The sequence below is a fragment of the Megascapheus bottae genome, chromosome 2 (assembly GCF_031878675.1).
Source record: "Megascapheus bottae isolate mThoBot1 chromosome 2, mThoBot2.hap1, whole genome shotgun sequence".
NCBI lineage: Eukaryota > Metazoa > Chordata > Mammalia > Rodentia > Geomyidae > Megascapheus > Megascapheus bottae.
Window position 1 is genome coordinate 78,056,494 of NC_143510.1, and position 23,292 is coordinate 78,079,785.

Below are 23,292 nucleotides of genomic sequence, written 5' to 3' on the forward strand. Positions count from 1 at the left end.
CAAACACCCGGCCCCAATATTTTTATTTTTATGTCAGCCCTGTGGCTTGAATTCAAATTCTGAACACTGTCCTTAAACTTTTGTACTTAATACTAGTGCTCTCACCACTTTAAATCACAGCTGCCTTTCCAGCTTTTTGTGTAGTTAATTGGAGATAAGTCTCATGGACATTCCTGCTCAGATTGGCTTTGAAAAGTAATCCTCAGATCTCAGCCTCCTGAGTAACTAGGATTACAAAAATGAGCCACTGATACATGGTTTGAACTAGTATTTTATAGAAAGTGGCCATGCACTTTTTAATTTCCACATATATTCTACTTCAACTAAAGAAGAAAATAAGGAACCACTGTACATAAAAGAATATAAATAGTAATCTTTATGTCACTAAAGAAAATTCTGAAAGCTATTCATGGTGGCACATGGCTCTACTTCTAGCATTTGAGAGGGTAAGACAAGAGAATCTCAAATTGGAAACTAGTCTGGTCTCAGAAGAAAAACAAAACAAACCCTCAATACTATTAAAAAGTAAAAGATTCGTTCAATAATAAAACAGGATAAAATGGCAATTTCATTGTGACAGGCTTTAGGAACTGTAAACCACCTCAATTACTTCATCTAAGATAACAGTGCAAATAGCTTTATCCATAATTTGTAGTATTAAGGTAAACCTTACCAACTCCTTATAATCAGTTTCTAATTTTCCATTTATTTCATGGAACTACCATAGTTCCCTGTCCTAGGTAAAATGTCAAGGGTCAAGAATGGTGCTTGGTATGTAGAATGGGATTCAATATTTTTGAATGAGCAATTACTGAAGGAAATGAACACAATGGGCTTTCAAACTCTCCCCATTGGTCTTAAGAAAGCTATTATGTCTATTATGTGCTTTGGCACTCCTCCTTGTCAATCATGAAGTATTTCCTTTCCTTTATCCTTGAAAGGCCCTGATGGTTATTCTTCCTTCTGTTAGAGATACAACATATAATTACCCTGATCTTGAGTAAATCTCATTAAACAATAAAAGAAACTTTTTTCTCCTGAAACCTTCCTTATGTCTTCAATGTGCTTCTTCTGAAGTTAACAATCTAGCTGAAGATGTTTTAAGATACAGTTGAAATTAAGGTCTGTCTTCAGGTTATTTGAATTTCCACCTCAACTTACAGAGAAATAATGTGTGGGCAATATTATTAGCATCACATCTACATTTATACATTCAGCTATTACAACTATATAACAATGGGAAAAACAATGTTTTAAAGCCACAGAACATAGTAAATCGAGTTTAAGTGCTTCTTAAGTATAAAGCATCTTTACTCTTTATTCATCCTAGTACATTCCTGAATTCATCTACCAAGAATATCTTTGTCAGCATTTTTCTGATAGGTACAAATCCACTGAAAAAATTAATTCTTAAGTTTTCATGGTGTCCAGAAATGCTGAGATTAATTTTGGGTTGTTTTTATTTTTTAACAAAAAAAGCCAATATTTGTAGAATCTTCCTATTTTATGGCAAAACTGTCCCTCATTTTTAGAAAATTCCTGTTTTCATTCCTGAGACTATGTTCGCCTTTCTCATCTTCATCATTAGCTGCACTTGAATCTGGCACCATGTCTGCTCGAATTCTTCAAGGAAAGAGGGAAGATTCAAAACATCCTTTTCTGTTAAAAAAAAAAAAAAGGCTGGAATGCCTTTCCATAGTTAAAACCTGAATGTCATGCCAACATGTTTAAAATCTCTTTAAAATTTCCCTATGTGCTAAATTAAGGACAAAGTATTAAGGTTCCAAAAATACAAAGTTTCAGTTCTCTTGGATAAATCTCAAGGAGATTGGGAAAATGAAAATTGGTTTGGAGGTAAAAATCATAGCTTTTTTCTTGTTTACACCAAATGCTGGCTTTGAAAACGACACAAAGGGAATTCTACATGTTCTCACCCCTACTTAAGCCCTGCAAACCCTTAACAGATCAGAAATACAAGTGCAGGGTTTGAGATCTTACTTCCTTGCACATTTCACAGCTCCACAATTTGATAATTAATGCTTAAAGCAGGGAGGAAGTTTTTGGAAAAATCCAGGTCTTCCAAGTTACCAAACTGTTTTACTTCCAGTTTCAAAAGGACCAGGAATGACCCTACCAGTAGAATTTATGTCACTTCAAATTTGACCCTGAAACAATTAACCTCCCCTCCCCACCAGTCCTGAGGCTTAAACTCAGGGCCTGGGCACTGTGACTAAGCTTCTTTTGCTCAAGACTACTAGTACTTTACCAGTTGGGCCACAGCGCCACTTCTGACTTTTTCTGTTTACGGAGGAATCGAACTCAGGGTTTCATGCATGCTAGGTAAGCACTCTATCACTAAGCCACATTCCCAGCCCTTCACTTTCTTTTACATGGTAGTGTGAAGGGGTGTGTGTGTACTACTTTTTAATCTCCAACAGTCATTTTCCCATCTTCATCCATGAACTGAAAAAAGTTCAGTTTCCCCTCCATGGCCAACAGGAAAGCTCCAAGTGAGCGCTCTATCATTTGAGTCACGGCTCCCCCTCCATACACACCCGGGCTCTTTGTAAAAAAAAGTAAATTGAAAAGTCTCACGGACTGCCTGGGCTGGCTTCGAACTGCGAGCCTCAGCTATCAACCTTTTGAAAGAGTCGCAAGGATTACGGGCGCGAGCCGCCTGGCAAAACCAAACAACAAAACAACGTGCAAACATCGTGCAAAACAACGTGCAAGTGTCTTTAAGTGGCAGCCGATGCCGGGACGGACGGTGTTTCTATATCTCCTAAGTCTAGACTCCAGGATATCTTCCCTGACCTCTTGGATTAATGGTGTTTGGAATTTTGTTTTAGTTTGGTTTGGTGCCTGCAGGGGCCCTTATGAGAGAGACCCTGCTCACTTTACCTCGAATATGTAAGGTAAGAGAGCAGGTGTGTGTTTAGTCCCCTCTCTGCCAGTGGTCACCGGGAGTCCTGGAGGATTACAGGGTGGGGTAGGGGGTGTCAAGAGCATCCTTTGTCTAGAGTCCGCGGGAGGGAAGGTGAGGAGGGGAAGCACCTTCCATTTAAATCCCTGGAGCCTCCTCCAGCCGGAAGGGGGGGCTGCGGAGTGGGGGCGATGCCCGAGCATCCCAGAGCCTGGCCTGCGTCCTGTCCCTCCCGCAGTCGCCCGGCACTCCAGGGTCCCCCCCCCCCCCCGTCCAGCCCCGGGGCCCCAGGCCCTAAAGTACACTGTTCTCTGGGGCATCTCCGGGCATTCGTGACCACCACCGGCCGAAGCATCACATGACCCACCGAAACTTCCCAGAGGCGCCAATTCTGAATTCTCCGGACCCGCCGCCGCCGCCTCCTCGCGCGCCCCCTCGGCTCGGCCCTTCCGTCCGTCCGCAGCCCCCTCTCCCTCCCTCAGGAACCCCCCCCAGCGCCCAGCGCGGCGGGAAAACTCCGGCAGGTGTCTCCGGGCCCGGGAGCCCCCGTCGCACGTCTGCTCCCACAGGGAGCCTCGCTCCGCCAACCGCCGGAGCCGCGCGACCCTCACGCACTCACCACCCCGAGCCGGAGCAGCCATCTCGGCGCTAACTCCAGACCCCCGTGTCCTACACTTGAGGGGGTGGGGGGGGAACCAAGGCCGCCCGCCCCGGCGGTACGTCAGCTGTGACGCAACCGGCCCGCCCCTTGAGCGACCACGCCCATTTAGGACCACGCCCCCACCGCCTCGAAGCTGAAGGACCACAGACAGGCCCCGCCGGCCACCGGTTTCTCACGCCCCGCACGTGGCTCGGCGTGACGACAAATGCTTTCACCTGTGGCAGGTAAATTCAAGACGTGTCCTATGCGTTCAGGCGCAAAACAATTCCGCGCGCTTCGTTTACTGTTCCTAGAATTTCCCACATTCCCTGGACTTGTTCCGGCCGTGACGCACGCCAGTTCTGTGGTGGTCAAAAATCTCCTCAGGGACGTGGCTGTAACTGCTGTGTGCTGTGACTTCCGACTGAAGGGTCTAGAATTGAGAACTCTCCTGAACAATAAGACTTCAGGCCCACCTCTATCCAAAAATCACCCTGAGTTACCAAGTCCCAGTTTAAAATAATGAAGCGCACACTGCAAAGGAAAGCCGGTCATGAGGGGATTTTTTTTTTAATTCATTAGTATTTATAGAACTCTGGCGTTTTGCTCAGCACTGAGGTGGTTCTGAGAATTAAGACCTAAAACCGAACTGTGAAAGTGTTCTCTCATATCTTTAAATGAACAGTGATTTTCAAAGGAGTATACCTTAAAGTAGTATGAGATGAAAAACAATGAGCAGTGATATTTAAAGAGATCAAATGGAGACATAATAAAAGTAAAATATCGTCATTTGATCTTTTCAAATACTTTTTCTTCAAGAAGAAATGGCCAATTAGAACGTGACATAACAAGCACGGTCCTGGTGGCTCAAGCCTGTAATCCTAGCTACTCTGGAGGCTGAAACTTGAGTGTCACGGTTGGAAGGCAGCCTGAGCAGGAAAGTCCTAAGACATATAACCACCGAAAAGCTGTGGGGACAGCACCTAGGCCCTGAGTTCAAGCCCATGAACCAGTGCAAAGTTTTCTTTAAAAAAATGGCATAGTAACCTCTTGGAAATTCTCAATTAGATAACAAAATAGTAACAGTCTAACAATTTATATTTGAAAACAAATACCAAGTCTATACATAAAAGTTCCATCTGTATTAAATAGCTATACTGGGCACTGGTCAGGCTCAACCATGTAATCTTAGTTACTCAAGAGGCTGAGATCTGAGGAGCATGATTTGAAGCCAGTGTATGAGGCTCTTATCTACAATAATCTACCATAGAGCTGGAAATGGAACTGTGGCTTAAAGTGGTAGTGCTAGCCTTGAGCAAAAGAAAAAAGAAGCTCAAAGACAGTACCCAGGTTTTGAATTCAGGCCCAGGACCAACATATACACAAAAGCAGTTATGTAAATAAACATTAAAGATAAGAAATAATTTAACCCCCTACTTTTTTTCCCTACATATTATAGTTGAATTTATTTCATTGCGTTTCTTCTACTACCAACACAAACTACTATTATCTAAACCACCATGCGGGCATCTAAAATGCACTGGAAGCATTACATAACCACCCAACTACCTGTCACCCAAACCCAGGGCCTCATGCAAGTGCTCTACTGCTGAGCTATATTGTCAGCCTTGAAGGACTCTCTCAAAAAGAAATATTTTATCAAATTTAAGTATTTCTGGCATATGATTTTCCCTCTGTAATTCATTGAAAGCCATAAGTACACTTATAAAAGCTGGCAGATTGTATCAAGACCAGTTGTACTAGAGCTGTTTTGTAGTATGCACAAGGTCCTAGGTTCAATCTTTAGCACTGCAAGGGGGGTGAGAAGGCAGGGACAGTTTTACTAGTAGAAATACAAGAAGTGTAACCTGAAACTTTGAAGGTTGTTGACATTATTTAAGATAGTAAAAATCAGGCCAGGAGTTTGGCCTAGTGGTAGAGTGCTTGCCTAGCATGCACAAAGCGGTGGTTCGATTCCTCAATACCATATACATAGAAAAGGCTGATGGTGGGCCGGGAGTTTGGCCTAGTGGTTAAAGTGCTTGCCTAGCATGCATGAAGACCCGGGTCCGATTCCTTGGCACCACATACCAGAAGTGGTGCTGAAGCTCAAGTGATAGAGCTGTAGCCTTGAGAAAATCCAAGGACAGTGCTCAAGCCCTGAGGTCAAGCCCAGGACTGGCAAAAAAAAAAAAAAAAAAAAAAAAGCTGATTGTTTTGTGGCTTAAGTGGTAGTGCTCTAGCCTTGAGAAAGCCCAAGGACAGTGCTCAGACCTTGAGTTCAAGCCCAAAGATTGACAAGAAAAAAAAAGGAGGGGGGGGGGGAACCAGAACCTATTCCTTTAGCATTGTAGGACTGGTTAAGAAAATAAGACTATATTCATGACAATATATATTTATAATTTCAGAAAACAATAGTTGAAGGATAAGTAGGTGAGACTAACTTTTGCTTCCATTCTTCCAAGAGCTTCTTCATTATGGACTACCTTACTGCTGCTAGCTACATAATCCTTCCTTTTGCATCAGTATATTTGGACTAGGAATGGCAGATCAACTATAGGAATGTTGTTAAACTTCTTCCCAAACACTGAGGAAGGTGAATGAGAAAATGAGGTGGATTGAACAATAACTTAAAAAACCAGCACAGACACAAAAGGACCTGAGACCCTTATCTCCAATTAATTTCTAGAAAATGGGAGGTGGGCCTTGGCTCAAGGATAGGGTGGTAGCCTTGAGCTGAAGAGCTTAGAGACAGCGCCCAGGCTGAGTTCAAGGCCCAGGATCCACAAAAAAAAAAAAAAAAAAAGAAACAAACAAACAAACAAACATTCAGGCTGGGAGTTTGGCCTGCTGGTAGAGTGCTTGCTTATCATGCACGAAGACAGGGTTCTGTTTCTTGGTACCACATACATAGAAAAAGCCGGAAGTGGTGCTGTGGCTCAAGTAGTAGAGCTCTAGCATTGAGAAAGCCCAAGGACTGCTCAGGCCCCGAGTTCAGGCCCCAGGACTAGCAAAAAAAAAAAAAGAAGAAGAAGCTGGGTGTTGGTGGCCCTCGTCTGTAATTCTAGCTACTCATGAGACTGAGATCTGAGATCTTGGTTTGAAACCAGCCCGGGTAAGAAAGTCTGGGAAACACTTTTCTCCAATTATCTACCAGAAAGCTGGCAACGAAGCCATGGCTCAAAATGATAGAGATCATAGAGCACAAAAGCTCAGGACAGTGCCTAGGCCCTGAATTCAAAGCCCCACAACCAAAATAAAAAAAGTACATTGAGGGCCGGGAGTTTGGCCTAGTGGTTGAGTGCTTGCCTCGCATGCATGAAGACCCGGGTTCGATTCCTCGGTACCACATACATAGAAAAAAAGCCAGAAGTGGTGCTGAGGCTCAAGTGGTAGAGCTCTAGCCTTGAGAAAGTCCAAGGACAGTGCTCAGGCCCTGAGTACAAGCCCAGGACCGGCAAAAAAAAAAAAAAAAGTACATTGAAAAGATGTTAGAGAACAAGGGTCACCCCAAAACCAGTTTCATCCATCATAATATGTCTGAGTAAAGCTGTTACGATTCCAATGAGACTGAACTGTATTAAAGTGGGGATTTAGCACAATGGTAGAGCATGTGCCAAGCATGTGCATAGAGCTGGTTCAATACTGAGCACTGCAAAAGTTACATAAAATAACTGTATAAATTATATAATTTTGTATTCTGAATTTTATAGTATCTTATTTATACATTGAACAACCCTTGCAAGGGATACACTTTAACAACAGTAGGATTACAAGTGACTTTTAGGTTTTTAAGTTTCCTACAATAAGCATTATTAAATATAAAAACTTGAAGAGTTAGGGTGAAACCCTGTGGTTGAAAATTCCAATCAGAAAATAAGTTACCCTGTGGTGAAATTGACTAGTAGATTAGAGTTTCAGGGAAAGAAAGATTGTCTTTAAGGACTCAAAGCAATACAAATAAATTGGGAAAGGTATCATGGGAAGAAAATGAAGGAATAAGCAAGCTGATTTAGGACTAGGTGGGGGAAAATGGATAAATTATAAAAATGTCCATTACAAACTAAGGCCTTTAAGGTAAGAAATTATTAATAGTGTCGGTAATTAAAGGGTTTATAGCATAGATTATTTTTAGATTATTACTTAACAATAAAATTTCTTCACCATCAGACCTAAATTGCTCTTAACTTGTTTCTAGTGGTCCAAGACATTCCTGTTGCCATCTTGTTTGAACATTGCTGTCAAAATCCTTTCTCCTTTATTTTTCAGCTTGTTTTTTGACCCATCCTATCAGATAAACGTTTTACTGTGGTTAACAACAAAAACTGCCTCTTTGCCTTCCCACCATCATCCACCCATGTGCCCACACTTACCTCTTACCGCCTCCAAATCAGCTCTCCAAAGTGGAGTTTGGACCACTAATAGGCTAGTCCCCTTTTAGGCACTTCAGGCACTTCCCACCTTAAAACCAGGAAAGATGGTTATCTTCTAAGCAGAAAGTCTCCCAGGTTTCACTACCATAATCATTACAAATCATCCTCCTCTCAAAGCTGGCTTAAACCCTCACCTCAAGGAAACTGCTTTCCTAGTAACCCGGCTCTTAATTCCCATCCCCCACCCCAACAGCACATTATTATGCAGCCTCTGCTTTTGTTCCAAGTTCCGAGCCTAGGCTCCTCCATTTGCATTGTAACCTCCTTAGGGCCAGGGATTATGCCCTTGCCCTACTTTGTATACTCTTCCCCAGTCCAGCTCTCACCATCAGCCCCAAATAATCTTAAAATGCCTAATGAATTAACAGATCTACAAGTTCCCTAGCATAATACGGGGTCATGGAAGTGATGTGTAGGAAGTTTCCCATGTTTCTACAGAAATCAGAAAAATGGGAGAAATGGCCATTGGCCTCCCCTCCCCCCACCCAAGGTAAATAGGGTTTTAAACAAGATACTGTTTTTTCTTTAACCACTTGAATACCTGGTAAGTATGTATATACTTGTATCAGAAGTACAACACAAACTGCATCTTGTTTCTTAGAATCTGAGAGGAGAGTAGGAACAAATGGAAGACATCATAACGAATGGAAACATCGTAAACCTTAGAAAAGCTATTTCACATGTCTTGTGTTGAATTTTTTTTAGAATTTAAGTCAAGTTTTTCATGAATCTGAAACTACTTTTGGAAATGGTAATTTTAGGAGAACACAAAACTTTTCTTAGTGTTAAGACTTGAATGTTCCCATCGAGTAACTTTAGAGTTCCTTAACATTTTTTTTTTAAACTTGTGCACCAGGTCTCTATTCAGTGCTGGAATACCCACACCCTCATTTTAATGTTAAGAGGAGATAATTGACTAGAGGAAGTCAGTAAAGAAATGGAGAGGGGGTGGGGCAGGGATGGGAATGCAGCTTTGAAAAGCCTTTGCTCCACACTACCAATTAAAATTTTTTTTTTCTGTCCATAAGGTTTGATTAGTGACTGACACTGATTTTAAATTCTGGCAAATATGTAAACAGAGAAAGAGCTTTAAAGAAATTATCCTTTTTAAATTCTAAGAACAAGAGTGACAGCAGGTGGTAGAGATACTTGTAAGATGCATAGACCATTAGCAGAGTTGATTTCATTAGCAAAGTTGATTTTAAAGGGCCTTTCTCTCCAGGGTTTCCTAAACTCTCCCACTGAGCAAAATACCCAGGTGTAAATGACATTTTAGTGTGGGTTTGGTGGTCTGTGAAGGAAGCTTGTAATTTAGAGGTGAATTTTCTAACACAGGAAAAGTGAAAGTTAGCCTAGGCTTTAGGAATGAATAGAAGGATGCTAGCTTCTTTGTTTCTCCTTTATATATTCACTCCTCACTTTTTCAGAGATCCCAGGCCTTAACTGTAGTTTATCAAGGCTTTTCTTATTTTTCTGTACTTTCCCATTTTGTTCTAGGACAGGTACCTTTCATTTTCTAAAATGCTTATTTAGTATATGTAGTAAATTAACCCCCCATAATATATGTATGTGTGTGTGTATGTATATGTATATAAGTACTATAGTATATATACTGTATTTATATATATACTCTCTATATATATATAAACATACATACATAGTGTATGTGTTTGTGTCACTGAGGTTTGAACTCAAGGCTTCATGCTCTCACTTGGCTTTTTTTTTTTTCCCAACTGGTACATTACCACTTGAGTTACACCCTGTACAGCATTTTTTTTTTCTGGTTATCTGGAGATCAAGTCTCTTGGACTTTTCTGCCTGGGCTGGCTTCAAACCTCAGAACCACTTGAGATCTGAGATCTATAAAAAACAACCAGCATGGGGCCGGGAGTTTGGCCTAGTGGTTAAAGTGCTTGCCTAGCATGCATGAAGACCCGGGTTCGATTCCTCGGTACCACATACATAGAAAAAAGCCGGGAGTGGTGCTGAGGCTCAAGTGGTAGAGCTCTAACCTTGAGAAAACCCAAGGACAGTGCTCTCAGGCCCTGAGCTCAAGCCCAGGACTGGCAAAAAAAAAAAAAAAAAAAAAAAAAAAAAAACAACCAGCATTTCTCTCTCTTTAAGACTGTTCTAGGGGCCGGCCGGGAGTTTGGTCTAGTTACCACTAGAGTGCTTGCCTAGCATGCATGAAGACCTGGGTTCAATTCCTTGGCACCACATGCCTAGAAAAAAGCTGGAAGTGGTGCTGTGGCTCAAGGGTAGAGCTCTAGCCTTGAGGAAAGCCCAAGGACAGTGCTTAGGCCCTGAGATCAAGCCCCACAACTGGCAAAAAAAGAAAAAAGAAAAAAAGAAAAGACTGTTCTAAATGGAACTGCCAACAGATCAGGAAATAGAATTTCTAAATTGAAAAGTTAAACATCAGTGGAATAAATGTTTTTCTAAGCCCAGTTATTTTTCCAAGGATAAACTAGAGGGGAGGAAACTGAAAACACGGATATATATGTACACATAATTATATAATCTATTTAGCTAGTACCACAATGTATGATAGCTAATCTAGCTATTTGTAATTCTTTAAACATGTTATGTGCTTTTATCTCATTCATAAAATTAGAAAATTAGTCTTTATCTGTCTCATGAGGAGTTGTAAGGATCTAATGAAGCTTTGCATGTGGAAATCCTTGAAGTATAGGAGAAAAGTATATGTATTATTTCTTTTAGGATTACTACCTCTAAGCTCTAAGTTCAGAAATTAAATTTTGTGAACTTATCTTCAAAACTCCTATAAAAATATAGAACCTTACACAGAGTGAGTTAGCAGTATTCCCTTAAATCGAGTTTTATTTCTGTACTAAAATAGCAGGTTTTGAAATAAAGACTATCAAGGTTTCATTAAGATACTCAGAATGATGGACAACCAAGTTTTAATCTCCCTTTCTCCTCACAGACATCAGAAGTTCAGAAGAGGAGAAAGGAAGATAGGATTTTTTTAGCTTTTTTTTTTTTTCCCTCCAGTTGTGGGGCTTGCACTCAGGGACTGGAGGGGGGGCAGGAGGGGGGCTCTCCCTGAGCTTTTTAGTTCAAGGACTAGCGTTCTACCACTTCAGCCACAGCTCCACTTCCAAAATTTGGGGAATTGGAGATAAATTTCACAGATTTTCCGGCCTGTACTGGTTTCAAACTTTAAGATTAGATGTCAGCCTTTTTTGTTTGTTTTTTGTCAGTCCTGGGGCTTTAACTCAGGACTTGCTCATTGTCCCTGAGCCTGTTTGTACTCAATACTAACACTCTACTACTTGGGCCACAGCATCATTTCTGGCTTTTTGTCTGTTTTTCCAGTCTGGGGCTTGAGCTCTGGGCCTGAGCACTGTCTTTGGGCTTTTTCAAGGCTAGAGCTCTACCACTTGAGCCACAGCACTACTTCTGGCTTTTTCTATATGGTACCAAAGGAATCGAACCTGGGTCTTCGTGCATGTTATGCAAGCACTCTACCACTAGGTCAAACTCCCGGCCACTTCTGGCTTTTGCTAAGTAGTTTAGATCTTCAGATCTTAGCCTACTGAGTAGCTAGGATTACAAGTGTGAGACACTGGGCTTTGAGATTCTTTTTCTCAAGGCAAGCACTCTTCTACTTGAGCCACAGTGCTTCTTGTGGCTTTTTCTGACTAGTTTATTGGAGATGAGAGTCTCGTAGACTTTCTTGCCTTGCTCCTACCAGGGTTAGCTTTAAACCGTGAACTTCAGATCTTAGCCTCCTGAGTAGCTAGGATTACAGGCTGGTGTGTGCCACCAGCACATGGCTAGTCTCTAAGATTTGTCTTCCTGGATTGGCGTCATTCTGTGGTTTTCAGATCTCAATCACTTGAATAGCTAGGATTACAGTTGTGATCCACTGGTGCTTGATTCTGTTACCTCTTAAACTTACTTCAATTCATTTTTTCCTTTTTTCCCACAAGGTGAAGTTTCTGTCCAATGTTTCCACTACTATGATAGTCTCTAACCTCAGTCCCAAAGCAGCAATCCAGTTGGCATTAGCCTAGGATTTCTGAAATTGTTTCAACTTTTTTTTTTTTTTTGCCACTTGGGCCTTGAACTCAGGGGCTGGGCACTGTTGACTTGGGCTTTCCCAAGGCTCGTGCTATTTTCTATGTATGTGGTACCAAGGAAGCGAACTGGGGTCTTCATGCATGCTAGGCAAGCATTCTACCATTAGGCCAAAGTCCAGGCCTCAAGAATTTTTTTGTTGGTGGTGACAGAGTTTGAACTCAAGGCCTTGTATTTGCTGCTAAGAAACACTTATTACTTGAGCCACCCTGCTATCCCTTTAAATCTCTGAGATTGTGAGCCAATTCTTCCTCAAACAGTTTTTCTCAGATTGTTATGGCACACCTAACATCTAACACATCTCACTTCATGTTTTTCCTCCAGAAACTATACTAGCTCTCTCCCAAACTGTTATCAACTTATTTTGAAGGGAACTCACTAAGTAGGCTACACTAATTTTCAACGCAAAATTCTCTTGCCTCAGTCTCCTGAGTGCTAAGATTACAGGTCTGCATTACCACATCTGGCTTAAATATTTATTTATTTATTTATTTTCTAGGTAATGGGGCTTGAACTTGGCCTGGGCACTGTTTTCACCTCAAGGCTACCACCCTACCATTGAGCCAAGCCCCACTTCCCATTTTCTTGATGTTAACTGGAGATAAAAGACTCAGGTCCTTTTGTGCCCGGGCTAGCTTTGAAGCTTGATCCTCAGATCTCAGCCTCCTGAGTAGCTAGGATTATAGGCATGAGGCACTATGCCCAGCATAAATAGTAATTTATTTTAAGTCCTTTTCCAGTCCAGTAAATGACATTGTATTATAACTCCAGAACTAAGTGTGATTCAGAGAAGATTATGAGTTAAAGTCAAATGAAGGATATGGATTGAAATCAAATGTTAGTGGTTTGGGAATCAGATTTTACTCTGACTTCTTTTCTCTTCCCATAAATGATAGGTTTACAAAGTAGTTTTGAGGACTGAATGAGGTAACGTATGTAAAAAGTAGTAAGACATAGCCAATTACTTGAAGCACACAATAAATGGTAGGTAGTTGCTGTCTCTGGGAAGAGACCTTATTATGATTATTTTATTGCTGAAAATAGCATGTAGGAACAAGTAACAAGTGCTAAATTAGACAGAATAAGAAGCTGATGGTCTCTAACGTTGGCAGCTACTATGTCTGTTACCGAGTAGGGAGCAGTTTCTTGACTGTCTAGATTAAAGTGGTATTTGCCATGTTTCTAACATGAAGTCAAGTGGGTAATTATACCCCTGAAGCTTTATGTAATTTGAGTGGTGAAAAAGTGTTCAAGAAGATGCTTCATCTCTAAATATCACTCTACAACAATTCAGGGCAAGAATTGTGCAGTCAGGCTGAGGCATTAGATTGAGTCTAGAAGCCTGGCCATTAGAGAGAAAGGAAAAAGGGAAGTTGTAGACTGTTTATATAGTCTCCTTATGGAGAGAGTTCTGAGATTCTTAAAGAGTCATGTAAAAGAAGGAAAAGAAAAAGAAGAAGAAACAAAGGAAAGAAGGAAGAAGGAAAATACATAATTTAAGTCAGGAATTGCCAGACATTTGGTGGCTCATACTTAGTAATCCTAGCTACTCAGGAGGCTGAAGTCTGAGGGGTATAGTTTACAGCCAGCCTGAGCAGAAAAGTTGGTGAGGCTCATCTCCAGTTAGCCACCAAAAAACTGGAAGTGGTGCTGCAGCTCAAAAGTGGTAGAACAGGGTCAGGAGTTTAACCTAGTGGTAGAGTGCTTGCCTAGCATTGCACGAAGATATGGGCTTGATTCCTTAGTAGTACATACACAGAAAAAAGCTGGAAGTGGTGCTGAAGCTCAAGTTGTAGAGCTCTAGCCTTGAGAAAGTCCAAGGACAGTGCTCAGGCCCTGAGCTCACGCCTAGGACTGGCAAAAAAAGAAAAAAAAAGGGTGGGTGGGTGGGTAGAACACTAGCCTTAAGTGGAAAAGCTCAGAGACAGTATCCAGGCCCAGAGTTCAAGCCCCATGACTAAAAAAAAACCCATGTCACCCATACAAGGTGACATTCTAGCTGTTATTTAATAACCACTTACTATGGAGATACCAAGTAGCGGTATAGGTATTTTGTCATCTAAACTTTTTTTTGCCAGTCATGGGGCGGAACTCAGGGTCACTTCCCCAATTCCCAATTGCTTGCTATAATAGCACCATTTTCAAATGGACAGGATCTTTTTTTTTTTTTTTAAATATTTTGTTAGTGAATCAGTTTTAGCAGATCAGATGAGAAAGGTTAAGAAGAACTCCAAGTCACAAACAAAAGCCTTTGTTTTTCAAAACATCCTAAACTCCAAGCTTCCCAAATATGACTTAAAAGTCCCCCAAATCAATCAAAGTTCCCTAAATTATTTTTCCTTTCATCCTTACCTGTCCACACTTTGGCAGTGTCTGAACTGTCAGACACCACACCAAAGGAAGGCTTTGCTCTCCCAAAGCTCTCTAGTTTGGTCAGTTAAATTCCTGTGAGGCAACTATCATCTGCAGGGTGAGGTATTGTGAGCTCACAGTACCTCCCTCCGTGGGGGAGGGCAGAGCGGCAAACAAATCTGCATCACATTGAGGGTTTTCACCCCTTTTTCTATGTCAGTGATCCACATGTGTCCCTAAAGCCTAGGATTTCTGGCCCTGGTGAACCATTCTCATTTATCTTGCTTTTGTTTGCAGCCTGCATTCTACCTTAACCACTGACAAAGATCATTCATTTGTTCCTCTTAGAATAGTGGTGAATGAATTGGATTGACTCTGCTAGGCGTTTAGGTCTGTCATTCAAGTCTTTGTTGAAATCAGGAGCTTAACTATACCTTAAGAGTTAGGGGATATTTCTGAATCCTTGAACAATTTTTTTTGTTACCAAAAGAGAGAGAAAGAGAGAGAGAAAGCAAAAGAGAGAGAGAGGGAGAGAGAGGGAGAGAGGAAGAGAGAGAGAGAGAGAGAGAGAGAGAGAGAGAGAGAGAGAGAGAGAGAGAGAGAGAGAGAGAGAGAGAGATGGGAGGGGAGAGGAGAGGGGAGGAGAAGGGAGAAATGGAAGGAGGAGGAGGAGGGGAGAGAGACAGAGAGAGAGACAGACACAGAGAGAGAGAGAGACAGAGAGAAAGAGAGAGACAGAGAATGGGGGGGGAGGAAAAAGAAAAAAAGGCTCTCCCAGTACAAGAAAGATATGAGTATCTATCTAGGCAAAGAAATAAGGATATCTAGATATCTCTCAGAGACAAGGTTGACTGTGAACGTTTATGCCTTCAAAGTTACTACTACATGCTACTTTTGATTGGCTAATCTCTCTCTGACCCATATTGACCAGACATTCCTTTTTCAAATCATGATTGAAAGCTATTTTCATACCTGCATTTCATCTTGACTTACTCTGCATTCTCTTTGATTCATATTGTGCATTTGATTCATTTCACCTTGATCTAGATGTTTTTTTTTATCCAACATGATTTCTTAAATTGGGTCTCTTCCTCAAGAGACAGATAAGGGAGGTACATTTGGATGAAATTGTCACTGGTTGCAGGTGAGGGTTTGTAAAATTTCCTTCTAAAAGTAGGGCCCTACCATGTAGGATTTTAGTCCCAGGTGCTTGACTTAAATGACAGAATAAGAATTTCCAGAAAAATCACAATGGTAAGATAACTTGGCAGAGCTTTATTGAGTAAGCAGGCAGGCAGGCAGCCAGCCAGCTAGGTAGCCAGAGGCATACTCCAGTAGAGTATGCTTGCTCAAAGGGAGACATCAGAGGTATATATGATAAAGGCAAGGTTAAACTTAAAGTTATAATTAGTTTTCATTGTTCTCACACCTGACACATTTAATCACTCTTGATGTTACATTTTTATCACTTGGGCTGGTCTCTAAGACTGACCTGCTCATTAAATATCGATTATTATGTTTGAATATCCCTTCAAATAGAGAATACATTCTGCAATATATATATATATACATATATTTTTACATTTGTAAATATTTTTAGTTTTTTTTTTTTTTTTTGCCAGTCCTGGGCCTAGAACTCAGGGCCTGAGCACTCTCCTTGGACTTTCTCAAGGGTAGAGCTTTACCACTTGAGCCAAAGCACCATTTCTGGCTTTTTCTTTCTATGTATGTGGTACCAAGGAATCGAACCCAGGTCTTTGTGCATGCTAGGCAAGCACTCTACCACTAGGCCAAACTCCCGGACCCTACATTTGTAAATATTTTTATGAGCATGATACAAGCAAAATACATGCATTTAATTCAGAAAAAGTTTGGCCACACAGAATTATATCTGAGCAATGGACTATCACCAGAAATGAAGCTTGAAACAAATAAGCTCTTCACCACTGAGTTCGTCTCCAGTATTAATCATAAGAATTTTAACATCCGCCGGGAGTTAGGCGTAGTAGTAGAGTGCTTGCCTAGCATGCAGGAAGACCCAGGTTCAATTCCTCGGTACCACATACATAGAAAAAAGCCAGAATGGTGCTGTGGCTCAAGTGGTAGAGCCCTAGCCTTGAGAAAATCCAGGGACAGTGCTCAGGCCCTGAGCCTAATCCCAGGACTGGCAAAAAAAAAAAAAATTTAACATCAAGTCATTAAGATAATAGCAAAAATAAGTAAGCAAAAACTAGATAATATAATTCTGAAATATATATATATATATATATATTTAATTTTTGTCAGTCCTAGGGCTTGAATTCAGGACTTGAGCACTGTCCTTGGTCTTTTTCCTCAAGGCTAGTGCTCTGCCATTTGAGCCACAGCACCATTCCTGGCTTTTCCATGTATGTGGTAACAAGGAATGGAACCTGGGTGTTTGTGCAGGCTAGGCAAGTACTCTACCACTAGGCCAAACTCCCAGCCCCTGCAATATATATTTTTTAATTTTTTTATTGTAATGTATAGAGGGGTTACAGTTACATTTGCCAGATAGTAGGTGCATTACTTCTCACACATTGATACCCCTTCTCATGTTTTTGTCTCCATTTCCCTCCCCCAACCCCATCTTAATCATCTTGTTTCCCCTCTTTCCCTTTCCTATTTCAAATAAACAAGCAAACATTTATACAATATGCCAGGTAACAAAGTCAGATATAGTAACAATATGAGCTTAACCAAAGGGCAACAAAAGAGAAGAGAAATAACATAGTACATTAAGAACAACAATCACACAAATAAAGCTTTGTTTCCATATTCTGGAGATCCTTTCATTTAGCCTCATCCTATAGGACCTTATGTATCTAGGTTTTGCGCTATGGTAATCCTCTGCTAGGAGAGTCCTTGGTGTGTACTATTATTACAAATGAGGGAAACCATTGAGCCTATGTTCCTTTGGGTCTGGCTTCACTTAATATGATTTTTTCTGTCTTTCCATTTCCTTACAAGTAATGTCATTCTTTCTGATGGCAGCATAGTATTTCATTGTATATTAGTACCACATCTTCGTGATCCAATTATCTACTGAGGAGCATCTTGGTTGGTTCATATCTTTGCTATGATAGTGTTGCAATGAACATCATTGTGATGGTAGCTTTAGCATGCCCTTGTTTCTGGACGTTTGGGTAAATGCCAAGTAGTGGAATTGCTGGGTCATAGGTGAGCTCTATGTTTAGTCTTTTGAAGAATTGCTTCACTGTTTTCCAGAGTGGCTGAACAAGTTTACACTCCCACCAACAGTGTAGTAGTGATCTCTCTCGGCCACATCCCTGCCAGCATCTGTTGTTAAGATAACTGTCCATCCTTGAGGTAAGTACTGAAAAAGTACTGAAAAGTACTTTGTGCCAGGAAAAGTCATTTTCTCAAGTATTTACTTTTTTTTTTTTTTTTGCCAGTCCTGGGCTTGAGCTCAGGGCCTGAGCACTGTCCTTGGGCTTTCTCAAGACCCTCAGAGCTCTACCACTTGAGCCTCAACACCAAGCACTCTACCACTAGGCCAAACTCCTAGCCAAGCCAAGGTGATTTTTCATTTTTTCATCAAAAACTAGAGAAAAATTACTAGTGAAAGTAATATAACTATCTCCTTACATTAAAATATTTGGTGACTTGTCCCATGGAATGGAATCATTATTTTAAATGATTTAGCCACAGGGTGGCGATGTGGGACAATACTTCAGCATTGCAGCTGTCCACTGAAAAAGTCAAACGTGGAGATTTGCTTACTCTGCTTTTTATCTATACTCACCAGTCTTCAAAAGGTGTTCATTTACATTAAAAGCACAAAAAGAACTAGTGAAAATGATTTAAAATGTACAAAACTAATCTCTGATTCCAAAAGAAAGCATTGGAAAATATTTTTGTGTGGACACGTGTTTCCCTTTTTAAGAGATTAGAGTCACAATGGACTGAAGCTGCACTGGAATTCTGCTGGGTCAGGAATAGAAAGCCATATGTTGGGGGATTAACAATTCACTTTAGTTCTTTTTTGCATCAGTATTTCCACCAAGTCTTTTGGCCAATGCTGAGAGATTACATGATAGGTGAAATTGTTTTCGTTAAATTGTGTTTCTATCATCATCCTACTATTATGGTAAAGATGAAGGTACCAAGAATTCCACGTAGTTTATCACCTTTGCAACATTTTTTTTTGCCAGTCCTGGGGCTTGAACTTAGGGCTAAGCACTGTCCTTTACTTTTTGCTCAAGGCTAACACTCTGCCTCTTGAGCTACAGCACCATTTCCAGCTTTTTCTATATATGTAGTATGGAGGAATCAAGCCTGGGTCTTCATGTGTGCTAGGCAAGCACTCTACCACTAGGCCAAGCTCCCAGCCTCTTTGCAACACTTTTTGATCACCCCCTACCAGTCCTGTGATTTGGGGGATTGAGCCCGTAGCCTTGTGGGAAGACATGAAGAGTACTAGTGGGTAAAAAGCTAGCAAGCACTCTCATCCCCAGCCTTGTTGGTTGGTCAATTCTTAGCCTTAGTTCTTGCCTGTGTAAGTATGGAGATAGACAGGAAACTCTTTTAATGGAGTTGAAGGAAGAGTCATAGCAATCATAGATGAATCATAGATGTTCAAACACACCATACTTCGAATGACAACTGACTTGTCAAGTCCAACAATAGGACATTCTGAGGGACAGCAGTAGCATGGGAGCCAGACAGGTTATCCTCACTGCTTTGTTCAGAAGAACTTCCTGTCTGTCTGTCTGTCTTATTGGTTGAACTTAGTACCTCACATGTATTAAGCATGTACTCTACCATTGAACTAAAACCCCCAACACCCTTTAATATTTTTATTCTAAGTTATTCAGGGAAGAGGAAATGATGGCTTTTGGTAAAGGAAAATGTACACAAGCTTCTCTGCCTTGTAAACCTTGAGGTTTAAAATGATATATTCCCATGTTGTCCATTCATGGGAAGAAAACCCCAAATATGTTGTAGACCTTTGATGATAACAAAACATCCAAGCATACAAGTAGTGGGCTGGAAGTGATGCCCAGTGGTAGAGTATTTACCTAGCAGGTACAAAGCCCTGAGTTCATTTCCTAGTACCACCAGAAAAAAGAATCTAATATTAGAAATCATAACAACAAAAGGTAAGGAAAGAAAACAATGTTTTCAAGATGTTTTCACTCTCTATAAAGTAAAGCCCCTACTGGGGCTGATAATTGCTCATGCATTTTGTGGGTTGACTATGTGTTAGAAGGATATGGGTTGACTAGACTAACTTCTGACCTGCACACAAAGTTTTCCTCATGAATCCTTTTTTTTTTTTTGTTTCCAGTCCTGGGCTTGGGCTCAGGGCCTAAGCACTGTCCCTGGATTTTCTCAAGGCTAGGGCTCTACCAATTGAGCCACAGCACCACTTCTGGCTTTTTGCTACGTATGTGTTACCGAGGAATCGAACCTGGGTCTTCGTGCATGCTAGGCAAGCACTCTACCACTAGGCCAAACTCCCGGCCCCTCCTCATGAATCCTTTGCACCGAACAGATACTCTGGGTGCAGTTTTAGACCAGAAGAATGTCCAAAATATGTGGGTGTGAATTTGGCCAAAGGGTTAGTTGAATGTGGAACACAGATACCAGCCTGAAAACAGGTCACATTTTAATGAAAAATGCACATTCAGCATGGCATTGTGTTTTTCAAAGAGGTGATTTCCAGCCATGGAGAACACAAGGGAGAAGCAGCATTCATGTGGAACTGTTTTAAAATAGGGCTCTTGTGTGCCCTGGCTCCTGGAGAGGCAGGACTCTTCAGGACTCTGAGGAAATGAGATAATAGGCTTAGCTAGGCATAATGGAGTTTTGGTGGTCCTCAGTCATAATTTTTGCAAAAGGATAAAACTTACAATAAAAAAGGACTTTAAAATTATGACACAATATTGAAAAAATTTCAACAGGGAAGGTGCTGTCCCATTTACATGTTGAGAACTATAGCTAGCACAGAAACAGAAATATTCTTATTTCTCTTGAAAACATAGTAAAGCAAGCAAAGTAACCAAAAAACTTTATTTTTGCCTTGCTAAAAGAGAAAATAAAAATAACATTTGTAGGTGGACAGACACTTAGGTGCAAAAAAAAAATCAATCTTCTTTTGCAGCCCAGAACTTGTTTAGTATGGAGACTTATTTTTGCTTGGCTTGCTTGCTCATGGCTGACATTCTACTACTTTTTTTTTTTGTCATGGGGCTTGAACTTTGGGCCTGGGTGCTGTCCCTGAACTCTTCAGCTCAAGGCTACAGCTTTACCTCTGGAGCCATAACCCTACTTCCCATTTTTCTAGAGTTTAATTGGAGCTAAGAGTCTCCTGTTCTTTAGTTCCTGGGCTGGCTCTGTACCTTGATCCTCAGATCTCAGCCTCCTGAGTAGCTAGGATTACAGGCATGAGTACCTGGCTGACACTCTACTACTTGAGCCATACCTCCTTCCTGACTTTTTGCTGGTTAATTGGAGATGGAGTACTGAAATTTTCTGCATGAGAGACTCTCTTTCAATTTCAATACTCTAGATCTCAGCTTCCTGAGTAGCTAAGATTACAGGAATAAACCAGGACCCAGATCAGTATGAGTTTTGATGTACATAAGAAGGAATATGATACTTAAGAGTTAAACTGATGTAGTGTATAAATTTTGTGTGTGTGTGTGTGTGTGTGTGTGTGTGTGTGTGTGTGTGTGTTGATCCTAGAGCTTGAACTAAGAGCCTAGGCACTGTCCCAAAGCTTTTTTTGCTCAAGGCTAGTGCTTTATTACTTGAGCCATAGCTCCACTTCTGGCTTTTTGCCGGTTAATTGGAGATAAGAGTTTGGTGGACTTATGTGCCTAGACTGATTTCAAATTGATCTTTGCAGATCTCAGCCTCTTGTCTAGTAAAGATTACAGGGGTGTACTATTGGCGCCTGGAACACAAGGATACATTTTTCAGGATGTTTAATAGAATACTTTAAAAGAAAAAGAACTGGAGGTGGGGCAAGAATCCATTCTAAAATGAAGTACTGGGGCCAGGTTTATAGCCTAGCTGTAGAGTGCTTGCCTAGCATGCACAAAGTCCTGGGTTCGATTCCTTAGTACCACATACACAGAAAAAGCTGGAAGTGGCACCATGGTTTAAGTGGCAGAGTACTAGCATTTAGCAAAAAGTGTCCAAGGACAGTGCCCAGGCCCTGAGTATAAACTCTGGTGTTTAACTGACAAAAAGGAAAAAAAAAAAGAAGTGTGTTAGGCACAAAAATAGAATAAAATGCCATCCAATTGAGAAAATGAATGAGCTAAATTTATAGTACAATGTGAAATAGTCTATACTTCTACAACCTTACCTTCTCCTATCCAGACTGTATATGTAGCCTAATGGGGATTTCTTCGTGATCAGAGGAAGTTTAGGCTTGGTTTACAGATGGTTCCGGTAATGGGCACACATTATCCACAAGTTGGGCAGTTACAGCTGGGATATTTCTGAAGGAAGGTGATAAAGGGAAATGCTTGCAGTGGGCTGAACTTCAAACAGTGTACCAAGCTGTTCATTTTATTTAGAATGAGCAATGCCAACATGTGATTGTATATTAGTTCATGGGCCATGGTCAGTGGCTTGGTTGGATAGTCAGAGAAGGAGGATGATTGAAAAATTGGTGACAGGGAGATCTAGGGAAGGGGTAGATGAAGATGTGTGTGTTCCACATGAGTATTCACTGAAGGATGATTGCAGCAGAGGAGGATTTTAGTAAAAGGGTATATTCTATGGTTAACAGCCAGCCCTAATAGTCTAGGTAAATCTGTCACCATCTACTGGTTTCACAAACATGGAGACCAAGGTAAAAGTGGTAGAAGTTATGCATGGCTCAGTAACATGAGCTTCCATTCAACAGGTCAACCTGCTACAGCCACTGCTGAACACAATAGGTCATCAGAAAAGTGAAGCACTAAGTCCCTAGGGTAGCATTATTGCCATGCCAATAAACCACCTGATAGCTGGTTGACTAAACAGGATTGTTTCTGTCATGAAGGGCCATCCCAAACTGCCATCAGTGGCCTTAGAAAATAGCCTAACCAGGTGGAAATGTAGCCTAGTGGTAGAGTGCTTGCTTAGCATGCACAAAAAGCTGGAAGTGGTGCTATGAATCAAGTGGTAGAGCTTCAGCCTTAAGCAAAAGAAGCTCAGGGACAGTGCCCAAGTCCTGAGGACAAGAAAAAGAAAGAAAGAAAGACAAAGAGAGAAAGGAAAGAGAGAGAGAGAGAAAGAGAGAGAGAGAGAGAGAGAGGAGAGATAGAGAGAGAGAGAGAGAGAGAGAGAAAGGAAAGAGAGAGAGAGAGAAAGAGAGAGAGAGAGAGAGAGAAAGAGAGAGAGAGAGAGAGAGAGAGAGAGAGAGAGAGAGAGAGAGAGAGAGAGAGAGAGAGAGAGAGAGAGAGAGAGAGAGAGAGAGAGAGAGAGAAATATAGCCTAATATTGTGAAACTTTACACATAGCATTGTACCTGATGAAAGAACTTGCTTCAAAGCAAATGAATTGTTATAATGGACTCATACCCAAACTCATACTCATGGAATTCTTAACATGTTTACAATTACCTTTCTCCTTTCCCCTTCCCTTTCCCCCTTCCCCTTCCCCTTCCCCTTCCCTTTTCCCTTCCCCTTCCCCTTTCTCCTTCCCCTTCCCCTTTCCCTTCCCCTTCCCCTTTCCCTTCCCCTTCCCCTTCTCTCTCCCCCCTCCCCTCTTATCCTTTGTGGTGCTTGAACTCAGGGACTGGGCTCTATTGCTCAAGGCTAGTACTCTACTACTTATTTCTTTTTGCCAGTCCTGGGGCT

At 41.2% G+C, this 23,292-nt stretch overlaps 2 protein-coding genes across 9 annotated transcripts in view; one reads left to right on the plus strand and one right to left on the minus strand.

Annotated features, from left to right (window-relative positions):
- Positions 1 to 15,620, minus strand: part of Usp44 (ubiquitin specific peptidase 44) — a 31,575-nt gene extending 15,955 nt beyond the window's left edge. The window contains exons 1-2 of one of the 8 annotated variants that reach the window (XM_090328423.1): positions 15,425 to 15,620; positions 7,937 to 8,024 (exon numbers count right to left, since the gene is read on the minus strand). The gene's annotated coding sequence lies outside the window, so the exon portion shown is untranslated. Of the gene's footprint in view, positions 1 to 3,290; positions 3,380 to 3,542; positions 3,617 to 3,799; positions 3,896 to 7,936; positions 8,151 to 14,452; positions 14,535 to 15,424 lie in introns of those variants that run through there. The other 7 variants (XM_090328422.1, XM_090328428.1, XM_090328425.1 and 4 more) reach the window with 7 other exon arrangements.
- The window catches only part of LOC150067367 (uncharacterized), a 135,838-nt gene continuing 115,298 nt past the window's right edge, over positions 2,753 to 23,292 (plus strand). The window contains exons 1-3 of the mRNA XM_090353939.1: positions 2,753 to 2,767; positions 2,850 to 2,910; positions 3,276 to 3,808. Of these exons, the coding sequence (XP_090210065.1) occupies positions 2,753 to 2,767; positions 2,850 to 2,910; positions 3,276 to 3,721 (522 nt within the window). The 3' untranslated portion in view covers positions 3,722 to 3,808. The remainder of the gene's footprint in view (positions 2,768 to 2,849; positions 2,911 to 3,275; positions 3,809 to 23,292) is intronic.